Genomic DNA, 15464 nt, shown 5'->3' with positions numbered 1-15464 from the left:
CTGGAAAAGACCCTGAGGCTGGGAAAGATTGAGAGCAAGATAAGGAGGCGACAGAGGATGAGATGGTTGGGTGGCATCACCGACTCAATGGACATCTGTTGTTGCTCGGTTGCTCAATCGTGTCCGACTCTCTTTCGACCCCATGGATAGCAGTACGCCAGGCAAACTCCAGGAGAAAGTGATGGACAGGGAAGCCTGGCGTGCTGCAGTTCACGGAGTCGCAAAGAGTCGGACACGACAGAGCGACTGAACAACAGCCTAGCTCCATAGCCCTCCGCAGATTCTTTTCTTCTCTCGTGCCGGATGCACCGGGCTACGGTTGAGGACCAGCCTCGTGGATCTCGAAAGTGAACCCTGCTAGGGGCAAACTGAGCGAGTTTAAGCATGAAACAAGCCCAGCAACTCATGGCGTCAATACGCCCTGCGTTCCGATAGGTCCTACCCACTCCTCGCGCTGTAACCCAGTTGGAGCCTGAGGTGACCTCTTGTCGACCTCTTGTGGACATTCGCGGAAGTGCACTCGAGAGAAGCAAGCAAGAAAATCAACACCCTGGAGCACTCGAAAACAAGCCTCACAGACTCAGAGAAGCTCCTCCCCGCTTCTTCTGTGGAGATCCGCCTCCATCCTGCGTCTCGGTGGTTGACTTTTTTCCCCTTTGATGACTCGGCCATCGACCAGCCCGGCCTGTCGTTTCCCAGAAGGCCCAGCGCCGGGAAGGGGTTTGCAGCTGCTCCGTCATCGTGCGGCCCGACTCGAGCCCGCGCTCGTGTGCAGGCCCGGTTCGGTTCCTGGTCTCCGGTGCAAGGGTTTACGCGAGGCCCTGGCCTCGGTCCCCGGACTAGGCCGCGACCCCGGGCGCCATGAAGCAAGAGGGCTCCGCGCGGCGCCGCGGCGCGGACAAGGCGAAGCCGCCGCCCGGCGGAGGGGAACAAGAACCACCGCCGCCCCCGGCCCCTCAGGATGTGGAGATGAAAGAGGAGGCGGCGGCGGGTGGCGGATCAACCGGGGAGACCGCTGGCAAGACGGCGGCTGCGGCGGCTGAGCACTCCCAGCGAGAGCTGGACACCGTCACCTTGGAGGGTACGAGAGCTTGGGCCGGGGACGTGCCATGATCACGGGTGACAGCACCGCGATGATGTATCCTCTCCTTGGGACCCCAGCGTAGCCTCCACCACCGTGACTTTGGGGGTTCATTGGGATCACCCTAAGTGCCTGCTCCCGCTACCCTGACACTCCCGACCGCGGCCCGGATAACTGAACAGTCTCTCTAGACGATGGACTCCTCCCTTCTCTCACACCTCCCCCCCGAACGGGGACTTGCATCTACTAGGTCTCACTGGGCCCATTGACTCCCTCTTCTAAGTTCTCTCCTCTTACCTTATTATTCCACTTACATCTCATCAGCCTGATTCTAGTGACCCCAGTGCATGACTGATCTCTATAAAAACCAGTGTCTGTATTTATCTTTGAAGGGGGATAAGGATAACACAGAATACTGACCCCTGTTTTAAGTATGATTTCTGTTGTCTTAATTACCTTTAGCGAACTCCCCTAAGAGAGCCCTTTCTGCTTAGTATCTTTCTTCCTCCTTGCTCTAATTGAACTGCCCAAACGATCCTATTTCGTTTTTCTCTCCCTTCAAACCCTTACTCCTGCCCTGTTTCTAAAGAGTTTAAACACGTTATACACTTTCAACTTTTTAGTTGTTATTTGTTTGAGTTCCTGATACTCACCTCCCACCTAAACTATATACCAGTTCCTCCATTTCTCTTCTCCTTGGTGCCTGTTCTCAGTTTCTATCCTCCTCTTGTTCCTCCAAGTGTATATTCCACTTTTCCAACTTAGAGCATCCTGTCCATATTTGGAATGGGTAGAGTGAAGACTCCCCACTGTGACCCTAGTGCTATTTCCCACTTCTGGATCAAGTAGGACAGGACTGTTCATTGGATTTTCTCTCTACTTAACTGCATGAGAAACTAGCTCAAAAACATTGAAATAAGCAAAGTTATGCTCCTGGGTGGTGGTTTGAGAATGTGATAGTGTTGACTGCATCAGATCCTATTCTGATACAAAGGAATACGAATACAAGGGAAACTGAAGAAGCTACCAATTGATGGTGCTCCCTTATTTCTGGACATTTATTTCCATTTTCCTCCATTATAAATAGCTTTGCAGCCATCATCTCTGCCCACTATTTGATCTATTTCTATAATTACTCATTCAGTATAGATCCCTGAGTTGAAAAGGTAAATGTTTTTAAGGTCTTTGGTAGATATTGTCCAGGAAGACTGTACTGATTTACATTATGCAAATAGAAGTGTCCTGGTCACCCCTGTACTCTGTATGTTATCATTTTTCAAATACTGTTAGAATGGTTATTGAAAAATGTTTTCATTTGTGGTTATTTGAATACTAATGAAACATTTTTCACGTCTATTTGTCATTCCTCTTTTTGTATTGTCCATTCATACTCATTTGTATTTATTTTAATCCTTTATACAAGCTCTTTGTTGAATATGCATCTCTGGCCACATTTGTTGCAGATATTTTTCTTTTGCTACAGTTATCAGAAGGATTTTGTTTGTTTCTTATTTCTATGAAGTTAAGTCTTTTGTGTGTGTATGTGGGTGATTTCTCCCATTGTTTGCATTTAGAAAGTGTTTTCCTATTTGAAGATCTGCTAAATCTCCACGTGTTTTTGTTTTTCATTGTTTTTTTTTCCTTTTTATGTCACCCTCTACTTCTTCCCCAACCCAGCTTTATTTTTCTGTGTCTCTTGTTTATGTCTTAAAATCAGCATGTGGCATCCGTAACTTTTGCTCAACCCTGTTAGGGCAAAAGAGGGGACTGGTCACATCCTGCCATTTGTAAGAGGCTTCCTAAGACTGCTTGGCTGGAGCGGTGGAGGGGTAGGAGGAGTTGGAATTCACGTTTTTCCTCCCCTGGTCCGCCACAGACATCAAGGAGCACGTGAAGCAGCTGGAGAAGGCAGTGTCGGGCAAGGAGCCTCGGTTTGTACTGCGGGCCCTACGGATGCTGCCTTCCACGTCACGCCGCCTCAACCACTACGTTCTATACAAGGCCGTGCACGGCTTCTTCACTTCCAACAATGCCACTCGAGACTTCTTGCTACCCTTCCTGGAAGAGGTGAGTGGAGTCAGGCCAGCACAGGAGTGTGGGCTTGGCTTGAGACACACAGGGACACACATTCCACCCTGGGTAGCTGTGTCCCATCCTGGAAACCTGTCTCGTTACCTGCCACAGCAGAGACACGAAGCAAAGCAGCCCCTCTTAATACTCATCTGCCCTCTAACAAGGGGACCATCCTTCTGCCCTGTAGGGTCATTATTCTGAGTCAGAAAAAGGATCTGAGAATCAGGACCCTTCCAACTACATTCATTTCCCACCACTCCCAACATAGGGCCTAGGAGAAGGTTCTACCACCTCTTTGCCTCCGAAGCTTCACAATGGAGGATGTAGAGAACAGTGGTTAAGGGACTTCCCTGGTGGCCCAGTGGTTAAGACTCCTTGCTTCCGCTGCAGGGGGTGTAGTTGGATCCTTGGACAGGGGACTAAGATTCCACATGCCCTGCAGTGTGGCCCCCACCCAAAAGAGAACAGTGGTTAAGAACACAGGTTTTAGGGGAAGGTTGAATTTTTAATCCCAGCTCTACCATTTGGTGTCTGACCTAACTTCCTTGTGCCTCATTTGATGTGTGTGATGAACAGATCTGGGGGCACGTTGTGGGGGAGCTGCTGAGGAAGAAGAGGAAGGCTCCTAGAACAGTGTGTGGCACAGAGTGCATGTTGGTGAAGTTAGTTTGCTGGTGGTAGTTGTCTCCATACCAGGAGAAACCTCTCCTTTTCCTTTCTGACTGTAAAACTCCTCTTATCATCCATGGTACAGTTCAAGTCCTGCCCCTTCTTAAACTTCCATTGGCCCTTCAGCTACCTTCATCTCCCTAAAATTCTGTATGCTTACAATCTATTTTATAGATGTGAGACTCAGAAAAATCCCCTGAGGTGGACAGTAAAGACTTTAGTGTCTGGGAAAGGGGAAAAGCCCCCTCCCCCAGCCCCGCCTGGAATATTTTTTAACCTGTGCATCTATGAAGTCCCCCACCATGATCGTTTTTTGATCTATTACACGTTATTCCAGTTTTAGTGACTAGATCTGAAAATAAATACTGTGTATATGTCAATTTCCCCCAAAATTTCTTTATTACCACCAAAAAAAATTTTTTTTGTCTCATTATTCTTTTTTGGCCAAGCCACACAGCTTGCGTAACTCAATTCCCCGACCAGACATTGAACCCAGGCCGCAGCAGTGAAACCTAGAATCCCAGTCACTAGACCACCAGGGAACTCCCTGTCTCATTATTCTTGATCTCATCTCTAGAATTATATCACTTTATTAAACCCTGCCTGACAGAATTTGCAGTGGTTCCAGGTATGGTGGTTTAATCTCTAGTTAAATTGTAGGCTCTCTGAGGGGTCCTTACATCATCCTTTCTGTCTCTGTTCTATAAGGATGTTATACTCATGTAACCCTTTTCTGTATTGATTTTATCGCCAGCCTTTTTGACTCCCTTCAGTATTTTTGTATCCCCAGCACCCAGAAAAATCTTGGCACACAGTGGGCACTTAGTAAATCTCTGTTGAAATAATAGTGAGTGCTTGAGAAATTCCTGGTTGATTGATCTGACTGAGCTCCTCCTTGGTAACTCATGTCGTCTCCTAGCCCATGGACACAGAAGCCGATTTACAGTTCCGTCCCCGAACAGGAAAAGCTGCATCGGCTCCCCTCCTGCCTGAAGTGGAAGCCTACCTCCAGCTTCTCATGGTCATCTTCCTGATGAACAGCAAGCGCTACAAAGAGGTATCCAAGACCAGAGCGTGTGACTAACACGCCTCAGGCAGTGCACGGGGTTAGTGGGGGAGATCATCTCTTGTGAAGAAATAGATCATCATTGGGTCATTCACTGCCCCCCAGACTCTTCCCCAACATGAGAATCCACCCAGCCCCACATCCGAGGAAGACCCCTCAACTCCTGCTCCAGCTCTGGGAAAGGCCTGCCCATGGTCACTCTGTACCTCTCTGTGGTGCAGTCCCTAGATAGTGGATGCTGTAAAAAGAGTAGATTTGAAGGCCGAAAGACCTGGCTTCAAATCCCATTTGTACCTTAGGCAAATTGATTTCTCCCAGCTGTGTGTAAAATAAGAAGAACTGCCATTCTTACAAGTTTATCATTAGTATTAAATAAAAGTAATACATTTAAAAAATACCTGGCACAGTGACCCTCACAAGGTCTGCATTCCCAATGTGTTAATAAATGGCAGCTATTACTGTGGATCTGAAAGACTCCATTGTGGATACAATTCTTCCAGCACTGCCTCCAGCTGGGGCTGCTGCCCTGGCAGGCTCAGCTTCTTTCCCAGGGGCACACCCAGGAGGTGACAGGTCTAATGCCTCAGTCCTCTGTTTTATTTTTTCCTTGCTTTGCCACTGGTTGGTTTTTGTTTGATTGGTTGCTCTTTAGCTATAATTGACCCGCTTGAAAGTGTAGATTTCGATGGTTTTTTTGTATATTCACAAGGTTGTACAACTGCCCTCCTGTCTAATTCCAGACAAACTTAATTACTACCCCACCAATCCCCACTGCCCCCCACAAAGAAAAACACCATACCTGTTAGTAATCACACCTTGTTCTCCCCTCACCCCAGCCCAGTAATCTATTAATATTTTGTGTCCCATGGATAATATGTGCCTTTTGTGTGTGACTTCTTTCTGTAGCTTAGTGTTTTCTAGGTTTATCCATGTTGTAGCATGTATCTGTACTCTGTTCCTTTTTATGAATGAGTAATATTTCATCACATGGATATACCACATTTTGTTTAACCATTGATTGGATGATAAGCACTTGGGCCAGTTCCACTTACTGGTTATTGTGAAAAATGCTGATATAAACATTCATGTGCAAGCTTTTATGTGAACATGTGTTTCCAGTTCTCTTGGACATATGCCTAGGAGGGGAATTGCTGGCTTATGTGATAGCTCCATGTTTAAATTTTGAAGCACTGCCGCTTGACTCTCTTTTGGCTGCCTCCCCAGGCACAGAAGATTTCTGATGATCTGATGCAGAAGATCAGCACTCAGAACCGCCGGGCCTTGGACCTTGTGGCTGCCAAGTGTTACTATTATCACGCCCGGGTCTATGAGTTCCTAGATAAGCTGGATGTGGTTCGCAGGTACCAGTGGCCAAGGGTCTCGCTTGCGGTCCTTGGGGTCAGCAACATGGTCAGGCACTACACAGAGCTGTGTACTTGCAGAGGGCCGAGGCCTGGGAGATGTCAAGGGCCCAGCAGGAAGTGGGGGTGACAGTTTAACACGCCCTGAGCTGTGGGAGGGCTTGAGAGGCTGAGACAGAGATAACCACTGGCCTATTAAGTCTTGTCCCCCAGGCTCCTCCTTTCACCACACGTCAAGAGAGGACTCTTTAGTGAGTCAGGGGTACAAGGATAGTATGGCTGAGTCCCATTGTTTTGCACCTGAAACTACCACAGTATTGTTAATTGGCTGTACTCGAATATAAAATAAAAAGTTTTTTTTAAAAAAAAGGTACAAGGACAGGCTGGAAAACCTTTCACTCCTCTGCTTGGAACCTGCGGTGGCTCCCCATTCCCTTCAGGGAAAAGCCAGAACCCTCCTGATAAAAGCTTTTGAGCCCTCATAGGGTCTGAGCCCCACTGCTCCCCAACGCCTCGCTCTTCCACGGGTGCTCACTTCCCTCGGCCGAGAGTACCCTCCTCCCTGCGTCCTTCAAGCCTGTGGTTAACTGTAACCTCAGTGAGTCCTACCCTGACCAGGCTGTTTAAAGCCACAACTCCCTCCCGTCCTCCTGCGCCCCTGTCGCACTTACCCTGATTTCTGCGTCACCCCCACCCCCACCTTTTGTCACACCTCACGGTACACTTATTCATCGTGAGAGTTGTCTGTCTCCCCCATTCGAGGGCAGGTTCTCTGAGCAGAGTTCCATCCTCTGTACACCCAGACTGATGCTTTACTAGTTGACTATTCAGAGTTGTTATTTGAGGCCTTTGACCTCATTTCGTTCCTTCTTGAAGCTTCTTGCATGCTCGGCTCCGGACCGCCACACTGCGGCACGACACGGACGGGCAGGCCACACTGCTGAACCTCCTGCTGCGGAACTACTTGCACTACAGCCTGTACGACCAGGCCGAGAAGCTGGTGTCCAAGTCCGTGTTCCCCGAACAGGCCAACAACAACGAGTGGGCAAGGTACCTCTACTACACAGGTGAGCAGGGCCCGCCCCCAGCCAGGAGGCGTCTCAGGCTCACTCGGCACAAGTTTGCTAAGAATGTGGTGCCCGTGGTGCATAAGAGGCGCTCTGGTTTGTGGGGGACCAGGGTTTGGATAATGCTGTCGTCTTGATCAACTCTCTTCTTACACCCAGGGCGCATCAAAGCCATCCAGCTGGAGTACTCAGAGGCCCGAAGAACAATGACCAACGCCCTTCGGAAGGCCCCTCAGCACACAGCTGTTGGCTTCAAGCAGACGGTGAGCAGCGGCTCTCTCTCCCCTTTGACCCCTTACTCATCTGATACCACGTTAGTGCCATTTCCCCATCTGAGGAGCCAGGAAGGCATCCTTACTTAGTCTTCTTCCCCCAAAGGTGGCATCACATGTCTCTTGCCACATACCGTTGTTCAGGGCACCTTAGGCAGACACTACCTGCATCTCTGGCAGTATATATCCCCAGTCTTCTCCCTGGTAGGTAGGTTTAAAATACTCCTGACTCCCCAGAAGCCCCTATAGTCCTTTCATGCAAGGGTCTGCTTTGTGTTAATAAACTCTGGACTCTTACCTGGTCCCTCAGGTGCCCCTTTGGGAGCAGTGGTGTCTGTGGCCAGAGAACCCAGGGCCCTCCTTAAGGCTGGCCAACTCAGGTGGAGGTAAACCTTGGCCAAGTCAGAGCTGTCAGTCCCCAGGTATATTTCTTGAGTGCTGACCTTGATACTGGGCACTGTGAGGGATAGAAAAAAAGGATAAGAAATGGTATTTTCACTCAAAGAGATGGATACAGAACACTTGAACCAGGATGGCTTGAGGGCTGTGTAAAATCACAGAGCCTGGCAGCCAGAATTGCTGCTAAGTCACTTCAGTCGTGTCCGACTCTGTGCGACCCCACAGACGGCAGCCCACCAGGCTCCCCCGTCCCTGGGATTCTCCAGGCAAGAACACTGGAGTGGGTTGCCATTTCCTTCTCCAATGCATGAAAGTAAAAAGTGAAAGTGAAGTCGCTCAGTCGTGTCTGACCCTTAGCGAACCCATGGACTGCAGCCTGCCAGGCTCCTCTGTCCATAGGATTTTCCAGGCAAGAGTACTGGAGTGGGGTGCCATTGCCTTCTCCGAGCAGCCAGAATTAGGACCCAGCTTTCCCAGCTACAGATGACTGCTCCCACGTTTACACACAGACACCTCCTAGCTCTTGGAAGAGAGCAGGATGAGCCTGTACACTGATGAGCTCAGTGTGGTGGGAGGTTTGGTTTGTTTCAGTTCAGCAGTTCAGAGAAAGGCAGATTCAGTTGTGGTAGAATAAATCTTTAAACAGTTATATTTGATCTGGTTTTTGAAAGATGGGTAGAATTTTCATAGAAAGGGGTGGTTTTTCAGACACATAAGGTACATTGCTGAATGTAAGATTGCTTACAATGTAGGACACACACTAAACCTTCTTCTAAAAATCAGTAAAAATGCGCGTAATTGACATGCAGGCTGTGTTGCACACCAGGGAGAGGTGTCATGGAGTAAAGTGGTGTTTTCAAACCAGATTTTGCTGTGGATGGATAAGGTTTCAGAGTTTTCTGTGGTAGACCCAGGTTGCAAGAGGGAACTGGAGTGAGGTCTTGCCCATGGACTGTTGGTGAAGGAGCCGGGAAAGGTGGAAGGGCTGCTTGAGAGGTAAAAAAGCAGAGTTGGGGGAACTTCCCACCCAGAGAGACTGAAGCAGATAGGTGATGAGCCAAGGCCTGGGCAGAGGTAGGAGGAATGGGCTAGCGAGCCCAAGTGGAGAGCCAGCTTTAAATAAAAACAAGGAGGGTGAGAATGGGTAGAGACAGACATGGAATTTAACATGGCATCTAAAGCTGAGCACACTGAAAGTGTACCATCCGTAATAGTTCCACATTCTTGCCTTGGGGGATTTCATTTGCTTTCAGGGCTTAGCTCTCACCTCCACAATGAGTCACCAAAGTCCATTAATCTGTCTTAATCTGCCTGGGTTGCTACAACAAGACTGGCTGGCTTAAACAGCAGAAATTGATTTCGTCCTGTTTCTGGAGATGAGAAGTCCGAATTCAGAATGTCACCGTGGCCGGGTTGTTCTGGGGGCTTCTCTTTTGCTTGGAGTTGGCCGTCTTCTGACGTCTCCAAATGGTCTTCCTTCCGTCCATATCTGTATCTCTAATTCTTCTTGTAAGGACCCCAATCATAATCGGATTAGGGCCCACTCACATGACTTCATGTTCCCTTCATAACCTCTTTAAAGGTTCTAGCTCCAAATCCAGTCACATTCTGGGGTACTCAGGGCTTCACCATAAAAATCTTGGGGTTCACAGTTCAGCCCATAATACAAGTTTTGAGCCCTCTCATGAGCCCAGACCTGCAAATTCCACTTCTCAGCACACATCTCCATTAAGATACTTGCTGGCTCCTCACACTCACCTTGTCCAGACCTGCCTGTGTGCCCTTTACAGTCCTTCTTGCTCTCTTGATCTGCACAGAAGCCTTGGGTCATCTTGGACTTGTCCCCACCTTCCCCATCACTGAGTTGTCTGTTGATTTGCCTGACGGCTTTGGTAGTCATCTCTCTGATGTTGCCCATGCCGTTGTTCGAGCCCCCAACACTGCTGGTCACCATCCTCCCCTCTGCCAGCCCAGCTTCCCCTGCCTGACTCCATGGAGGTCCTGGCCGGTCTGCCTGGTCTGGGAAGCTCACGTTTTTCCCATTTCCTACCTAGTAAAGTATTGTGAGTCTTGTGGATCAGGTAGTTCAGGTAGTAGTATCATTATTACACCCATTCTAGGGAGGAGGAATCCAGAGACTCAACATTTCTAGCTAGCAAGTAAAGACTGGCATTCTGTCTCCGAGCTCAGAACTCAGCCTGGCACTCAGAACTGGGTGTCCCAAGATGTGCCCCAGGCATCTCTCCTGACAGCCCCCCACCCCCTTCAAGTACACTGGCCTCTTCTCCAACCTGTCCCCTTGGCTGAGACATTCTCCCTCCTTTTTCTGCTTCATCAGAATCCTCAAGGCATGGAACTTCCCTCATGATCCAGTGGTTAAGACTCTGCGCTCCCAGTGCAGGGGGGCACAGGTTCTGTCCCTGGTCAGGGAATTAAGATCCTACATGCTGTAAGCTGTGGCCAAAAAAATACCAGTCTGCCATTGCTTAAAAGAATCCTCAGGGCTCATGTTAATTTCTGCCATCACCATGGCTTTCCCCTCACTCATGAAGTATGCAGAGGGACAAGGTAGCAGTGAGCGAGGGGACCACCCCGGAAGGTGGGACCCTCCTTGCCCAGGTGTGGGCACCATCACCCATACCCATTTTTAACCCCTCACCTCCTTTGTGACACTTGCTTGCCCGTGGTTTAGCTGTCTGTGCTCCTGTCCCTCCTGCTTGTGGGGGAAGTTGTCCCCTTCTCCCACAGCCTCTCTTGCAGGGTGCTGCATCAAGAGGAGGGGCCCCGTTTCCCAGGCAACCCTGTCCATCATACCGTCATTCACTGAAGCTCTGCAGGCCCTTTCCTGTGCTTCTGCCTCTACCCAGATGACTAGTTTACATATGGTTCACCTCCCTAACCAGCATCTTAGGCTGACTTGCATCCCATCCCCGAGGCCTCCGGGCCCTGCTTCCTCACCGGTTCAGAGCCATAGAACCTGCCCATCCAGCCTGTAATTTGCAGCTTTGCCATTTTGGAGCACTGTGCACTGACTGGCCAAGTGAAATAAAGCTGAGGGCCCGGTGTAGTCAAAGAGTCAGATGCTCCCAGGGCCTGACTCCCAAAGCAGAGCTTTGGTTCCACAGGCAGCACAGCTTGAGGGTTTTTTCCTCTCTCTATGGGCCCAGTCCAATGCCATCTTCCTTCTTTTCCGGTGTGTCTGACTGAGTTGAAGCCCCATTTTGTTCTCTCCTCCCACCCTGTGGGGCTCCCTGCCCACTGCCTTCTGTGTCACACTCTGCCAGGTGCACAAGCTTCTGATTGTGGTGGAGTTGTTGTTGGGGGAGATCCCAGACCGGCTGCAGTTCCGTCAACCGTCCCTCAAGCGCTCACTCATGCCCTACTTCCTTCTGACCCAGGGTAAGGCCGGTCCCCTCCCAGAGCGTGCTGCCCCCCGGCACTGTGTCCTCTCTGGTGTGTGCGCCACGTGCAGCATCTGACCCACTCTTCTCCCTACCGCAGCTGTCAGGACAGGAAACCTAGCCAAGTTCAACCAGGTCCTGGATCAGTTTGGGGAGAAGTTCCAAGCAGATGGGACCTACACCCTCATCATCCGACTGCGGCACAACGTCATCAAGACAGGTGTGGGTCGGGCTTGAGAATCTACCTTCCAAGGTAGGGGACGCAGGTTCAATTCCTGGTCAGGGAACAGAGATCCCACGTGCTATGGGGCAGCTAAGCCCACATGCCACAGCAAGAAGCCCTTGCTCTGTAACGAAGACCCAGTGCAACCAAACTAGAAAAAAATAAAAAGTAACCTAATCACTTAAAAAAAAAAAAGACAAGTGTGGATCAGGGTCTGAGGGAGCCCTGGAAGAGCAGGACTGGGACTTGGCTTCTCCAGGGGCAGGGACAACACTGTGGCTGTCCAGGCAGGTGAAGGGTCTGTGCCCACCCTGTCCTCCCTGCGGCCCCTCCTCCCAGGTGTGCGCATGATCAGCCTCTCCTATTCCCGCATCTCCTTGGCGGACATCGCCCAGAAGCTGCAGCTGGATAGCCCAGAGGATGCAGAGTTCATTGTTGCCAAGGTGGGCCTGGTTCAGGGACCACAGATGCCATATTTCAGGCATGGGGTGGGAGGAGGTTGACGGCTAAAGCGGTGGCATGCCCATCTTACAGTGAAGCCAGGAAGTTGTCAGAGAGAGTGTCTGCGTGTGCACGAATGAATGTAGGAGAGATCGGGGAGGACAAAAAGATGAGACGGGATGTTCTCAGACTTAGAAGATGGATTTTCTGGTGACTTTTCCTCCCTTTGGGGCCTGCAGGCCATTCGAGATGGTGTCATTGAGGCCAGCATCAACCACGAGAAGGGCTACGTCCAGTCCAAGGAGATGATTGACATCTATTCTACCCGCGAGCCCCAGCTAGCCTTCCACCAGCGCATCTCCTTCTGCCTGGATATTCACAACATGTCTGTCAAGGTGAGGGGCCCTGAGCTGCAGAGACAGCTGGGCAGCAGCACACCCACACCCACAGGTTCCTAGAGAAGACCGGCTTGGTTTGGGGCCTGGCTCCGAGTCTCTAAAGCACTGGGGGTCCAGACAGGGCAAAGGACTTGACTTGTGGGACCACAATGCCACTGTGCGCTTACAGGGTCTGGTTGCCAGGGAGGATCAGACTGGGGTTTAGAGTGCACAGTTCCGGATTTGGTTCCAAATTTGAGTTGTTTACCTTCTTTGAGTCTCTGTGTCTCCATCTGTGAGACTGATAGTGAAGTATTACCTGCCCTGCCTGCTTCACAGGGTTGTCAAGGTTGGATGCAATCACTGTCTTGGGGCACTTAGCAAAGTCTGCATTGTGTAAAGGGTAGGGCCACCATCTTGGTCCACAAAAGGCTCCTAAGCTCTTGTGTGTCAGGTGCTGGGTTATGTGCTGGTACTGTTGGGCACCAGCGTTTTTCCTGGTCTCTCCCCCCAGGAAACCAGGGATATCACTTTGTCTGAAATCAGGCAAACGCTGTGCTCCACTCAGCATGAAAGACTCTTTGTGATTGGTCCCCTGTGTCCCTAGCCTCACTCCCCAGACCGCTCCGGTCAGCCCCTCCCCTTTCTCCCCTCCCTCCAGCTGGCCCCACTGAACTCCAGTCTAACCTTCTCACACTTTGAATGGCTCTGCCTAGGATGCCCTTCCTTCCACTCCCATAGGCCATCCATTCTTCCTCCTTCTCACTGCCAGTCCGCCTCCCTGCCTAACCGAGAGGGTCGGTGGTTTATCCCTCTGGACTTTCTTTAGTGTTTATCACGTGGTGTCACGGGTCATGAGTCACCATGCCTAGTCCCCCACCAGACTAAACTGGGGAGTGTCACCTCTCTGTCACATTTCCCAGTGCCCAGGCGCCTGCCTCCTCTTCACTCACTCCTCTCTCCATTGTGCTTCAGGCCATGAGGTTTCCTCCCAAATCCTACAACAAGGACTTGGAGTCTGCAGAGGTAAGCTGCTTTCTGCTTTTGGTGGAAAGGGAAGTTTTGGAAAGCCTGGGTGGGTCGGGCTGGGTGCAGAGAGCCTGGCTGGTCCTCAGCCCCCCACCCTGGCCCTCTTCCCCAGGAGCGGCGAGAGAGGGAGCAGCAGGACTTGGAGTTTGCTAAGGAGATGGCAGAAGATGACGACGACAGCTTCCCTTGAGCTGGGGGGCTGGGGAGGGGTGGGGTGAGTGGGGACTGGCTCTGTCTTTCCCCCATGGGGGTCCCCTGCCCAGGGAACTGGCTCCTCTTGCCACATGGGGCACACAGACTGCTATGTGCGGGGGGTGAGGGGTGCAGGGAGCCGGTCACCCTACCTCATCCCAGGGCCCCTCCTCAGCCGGTGACTTAGCACACGGGGGCAGGCGGGCGGGCGGGCAGCCTCCCCAGGGCAGGGTCCTGGCTAGTGGTGTGGGTAGCACGATGGGAGGGACTAGCCCTGTGCTCTCCTCCAGGGAGTAGGGCACCGGAACTGGGACATGTGTTAGGTTGTATGTTTTTTGAAGCTTCAATTATGATTTTTAAACAATAAAAAATTCTCCAAAGCTCCTTGTGTATCAGTTACTCTATTTTGCCCTCACAGGTACAGTGTTAACAGGCCCACATTTTTCTCCTGGCCTGGGAGTGCCAGCCCCAGGCATGATCTGAAGACCTGGTGCAGCTGTAGATGAGGAAGGGGCCAGGGGCTGGGTGAAGAGACTCTGATCTGGGGTCAGAAGGGCCTGGGTTTACTCTTTCATATCTAACTGGCTCGCAAATAATTGGGCAACTCTCTAAACTTCTCAGGCTCCTTTGCCAGATCTGTCAAATAAATGATTATACTCAGTGACCTCCTGGCTCTAAAATTAGGAATCTGGGCTTTGTGGATCAAACAAAATGTGAGAGTCTGGCCCTCAGGTGAGATTCAATGAGAGAAGGGTCTCCAGCAAGGCTGCACCATGTTGGGAGCAGGGTCCTGCCCAGCTGGCCCTTGGGGAGGGGGGCATGGGCTCCTCCCTGAGAGCAGGGTGGAGTCGTCAGGCACGAGGGGGCTCCCTGTGGCCTCCAGCCCACCTCCTCCAGCAGCGTATGGTGAGAAAATGGACCTGCCCGGGTCTCCCAAGTCTTCAGCCACTGCCAGTGCTGCTCCCCTCATTGGGTCACTTGCGTCATTCGTGTTCTCAGGCTGGCACCTGGGACGTACATGTGCCATACCCTCCTGCCAGCTCTTATCTGAACGATGCCTCGTGGGCTTCTCCGTCTCAGCTGCATTCCCTCTCGTATCGGGCTCTCACTCTCCACCTTGCTAATTTCTTTAATTTTCTTTTTTTATATATATTTATTTGGCTGTACTGGGCTTCCCAGGTGGCGCTAGTGGTAAAGAACCCACCTGTTAATGCAGGTTAGCCATAAGACATGCCAGTTCGATCCCTGGGTCTGGAAGATCTCCTGGAGAAGGTAATGGCAATCTGCTCCAGTATTCTTCCTTGGAGAATCCCATGGACAGAGGAACCTGGCAGGCTACATACAGTTCATGGGGTCTCACAGTCAGACATGACTGAAGCAACTTAGCACGGCACAGGTCTCAGCTGCTGCACACAGGATCTTCGATCTTCACTGCAGCTGTAGGATCTGTCTTTTTAGTTGCAACATGCGGGATCTTTAGTCTCAGCATGCCAACTCTTAGTTGCGACGTGTGGGATCTAGTTCCCTGACCAGAGATCGAACCCAGGCCCCCTGCATTGGGAGTGGGAAGTCTTAGCCACTGGACCACCAAGGAAGTCCCTCCACCTTGCTGATTTCTACGTGTCTTCCAGACATCCTGCCTCTTAGTAATTCAACTTCCCAGCTTCTGAACCACTCACTTACTGATACTGGAATTCTTCTCTTAGGAGGTTGTATGAAAGCCTTATCTTCCCAACTAGATTGCAGATTCTTAGAGAACTTGAGGCATATCTGTCCCTCCAGGACTGCCTAGTGCCTAGCACACTGAGTTGAA

General features: G+C 50.8%; 1 protein-coding gene across 1 annotated transcript; it reads left to right on the top strand.

Annotated features, from left to right (window-relative positions):
- Nucleotides 1-724: 724 nt before the first annotated feature.
- On the top strand, nucleotides 725-14031 carry PSMD3 (proteasome 26S subunit, non-ATPase 3). Its single transcript, XM_081582171.1, has 12 exons — nucleotides 725-1081; nucleotides 2958-3148; nucleotides 4743-4880; nucleotides 6114-6250; nucleotides 7127-7317; nucleotides 7477-7580; nucleotides 11273-11387; nucleotides 11490-11609; nucleotides 11952-12055; nucleotides 12293-12448; nucleotides 13406-13456; nucleotides 13572-14031. Exons 1-12 carry the CDS (start codon nucleotides 862-864, stop codon nucleotides 13647-13649), a joined length of 1605 nt encoding a protein of 534 aa, XP_081438297.1. The 5' UTR covers nucleotides 725-861; the 3' UTR covers nucleotides 13650-14031.
- Nucleotides 14032-15464: the final 1433 nt, after the last annotated feature.

Source organism: Giraffa tippelskirchi, chromosome 3 (assembly GCF_054371585.1).
Source record: "Giraffa tippelskirchi isolate mGirTip1 chromosome 3, T2T-mGirTip1v1.2.pri, whole genome shotgun sequence".
Taxonomy (NCBI): domain Eukaryota; kingdom Metazoa; phylum Chordata; class Mammalia; order Artiodactyla; family Giraffidae; genus Giraffa; species Giraffa tippelskirchi.
The sequence above is the reverse complement of the archived record's forward strand: the minus strand, read 5'-3'. Positions and strand labels throughout refer to the sequence as shown.

Bases quoted from the DNA above. Each gene is read 5' to 3' on its own strand.
- PSMD3 (XM_081582171.1), top strand. From the start codon at position 862: ATGAAGCAAGAGGGCTCCGCGCGGCGCCGCGGCGCGGACAAGGCGAAG. The intron at 11,388-11,489 runs GTAAGGCCGGTC...TCCCTACCGCAG, and splicing joins CTACTTCCTTCTGACCCAGG to CTGTCAGGACAGGAAACCTA. The intron at 11,610-11,951 runs GTGTGGGTCGGG...CCCTCCTCCCAG, and splicing joins GCACAACGTCATCAAGACAG to GTGTGCGCATGATCAGCCTC.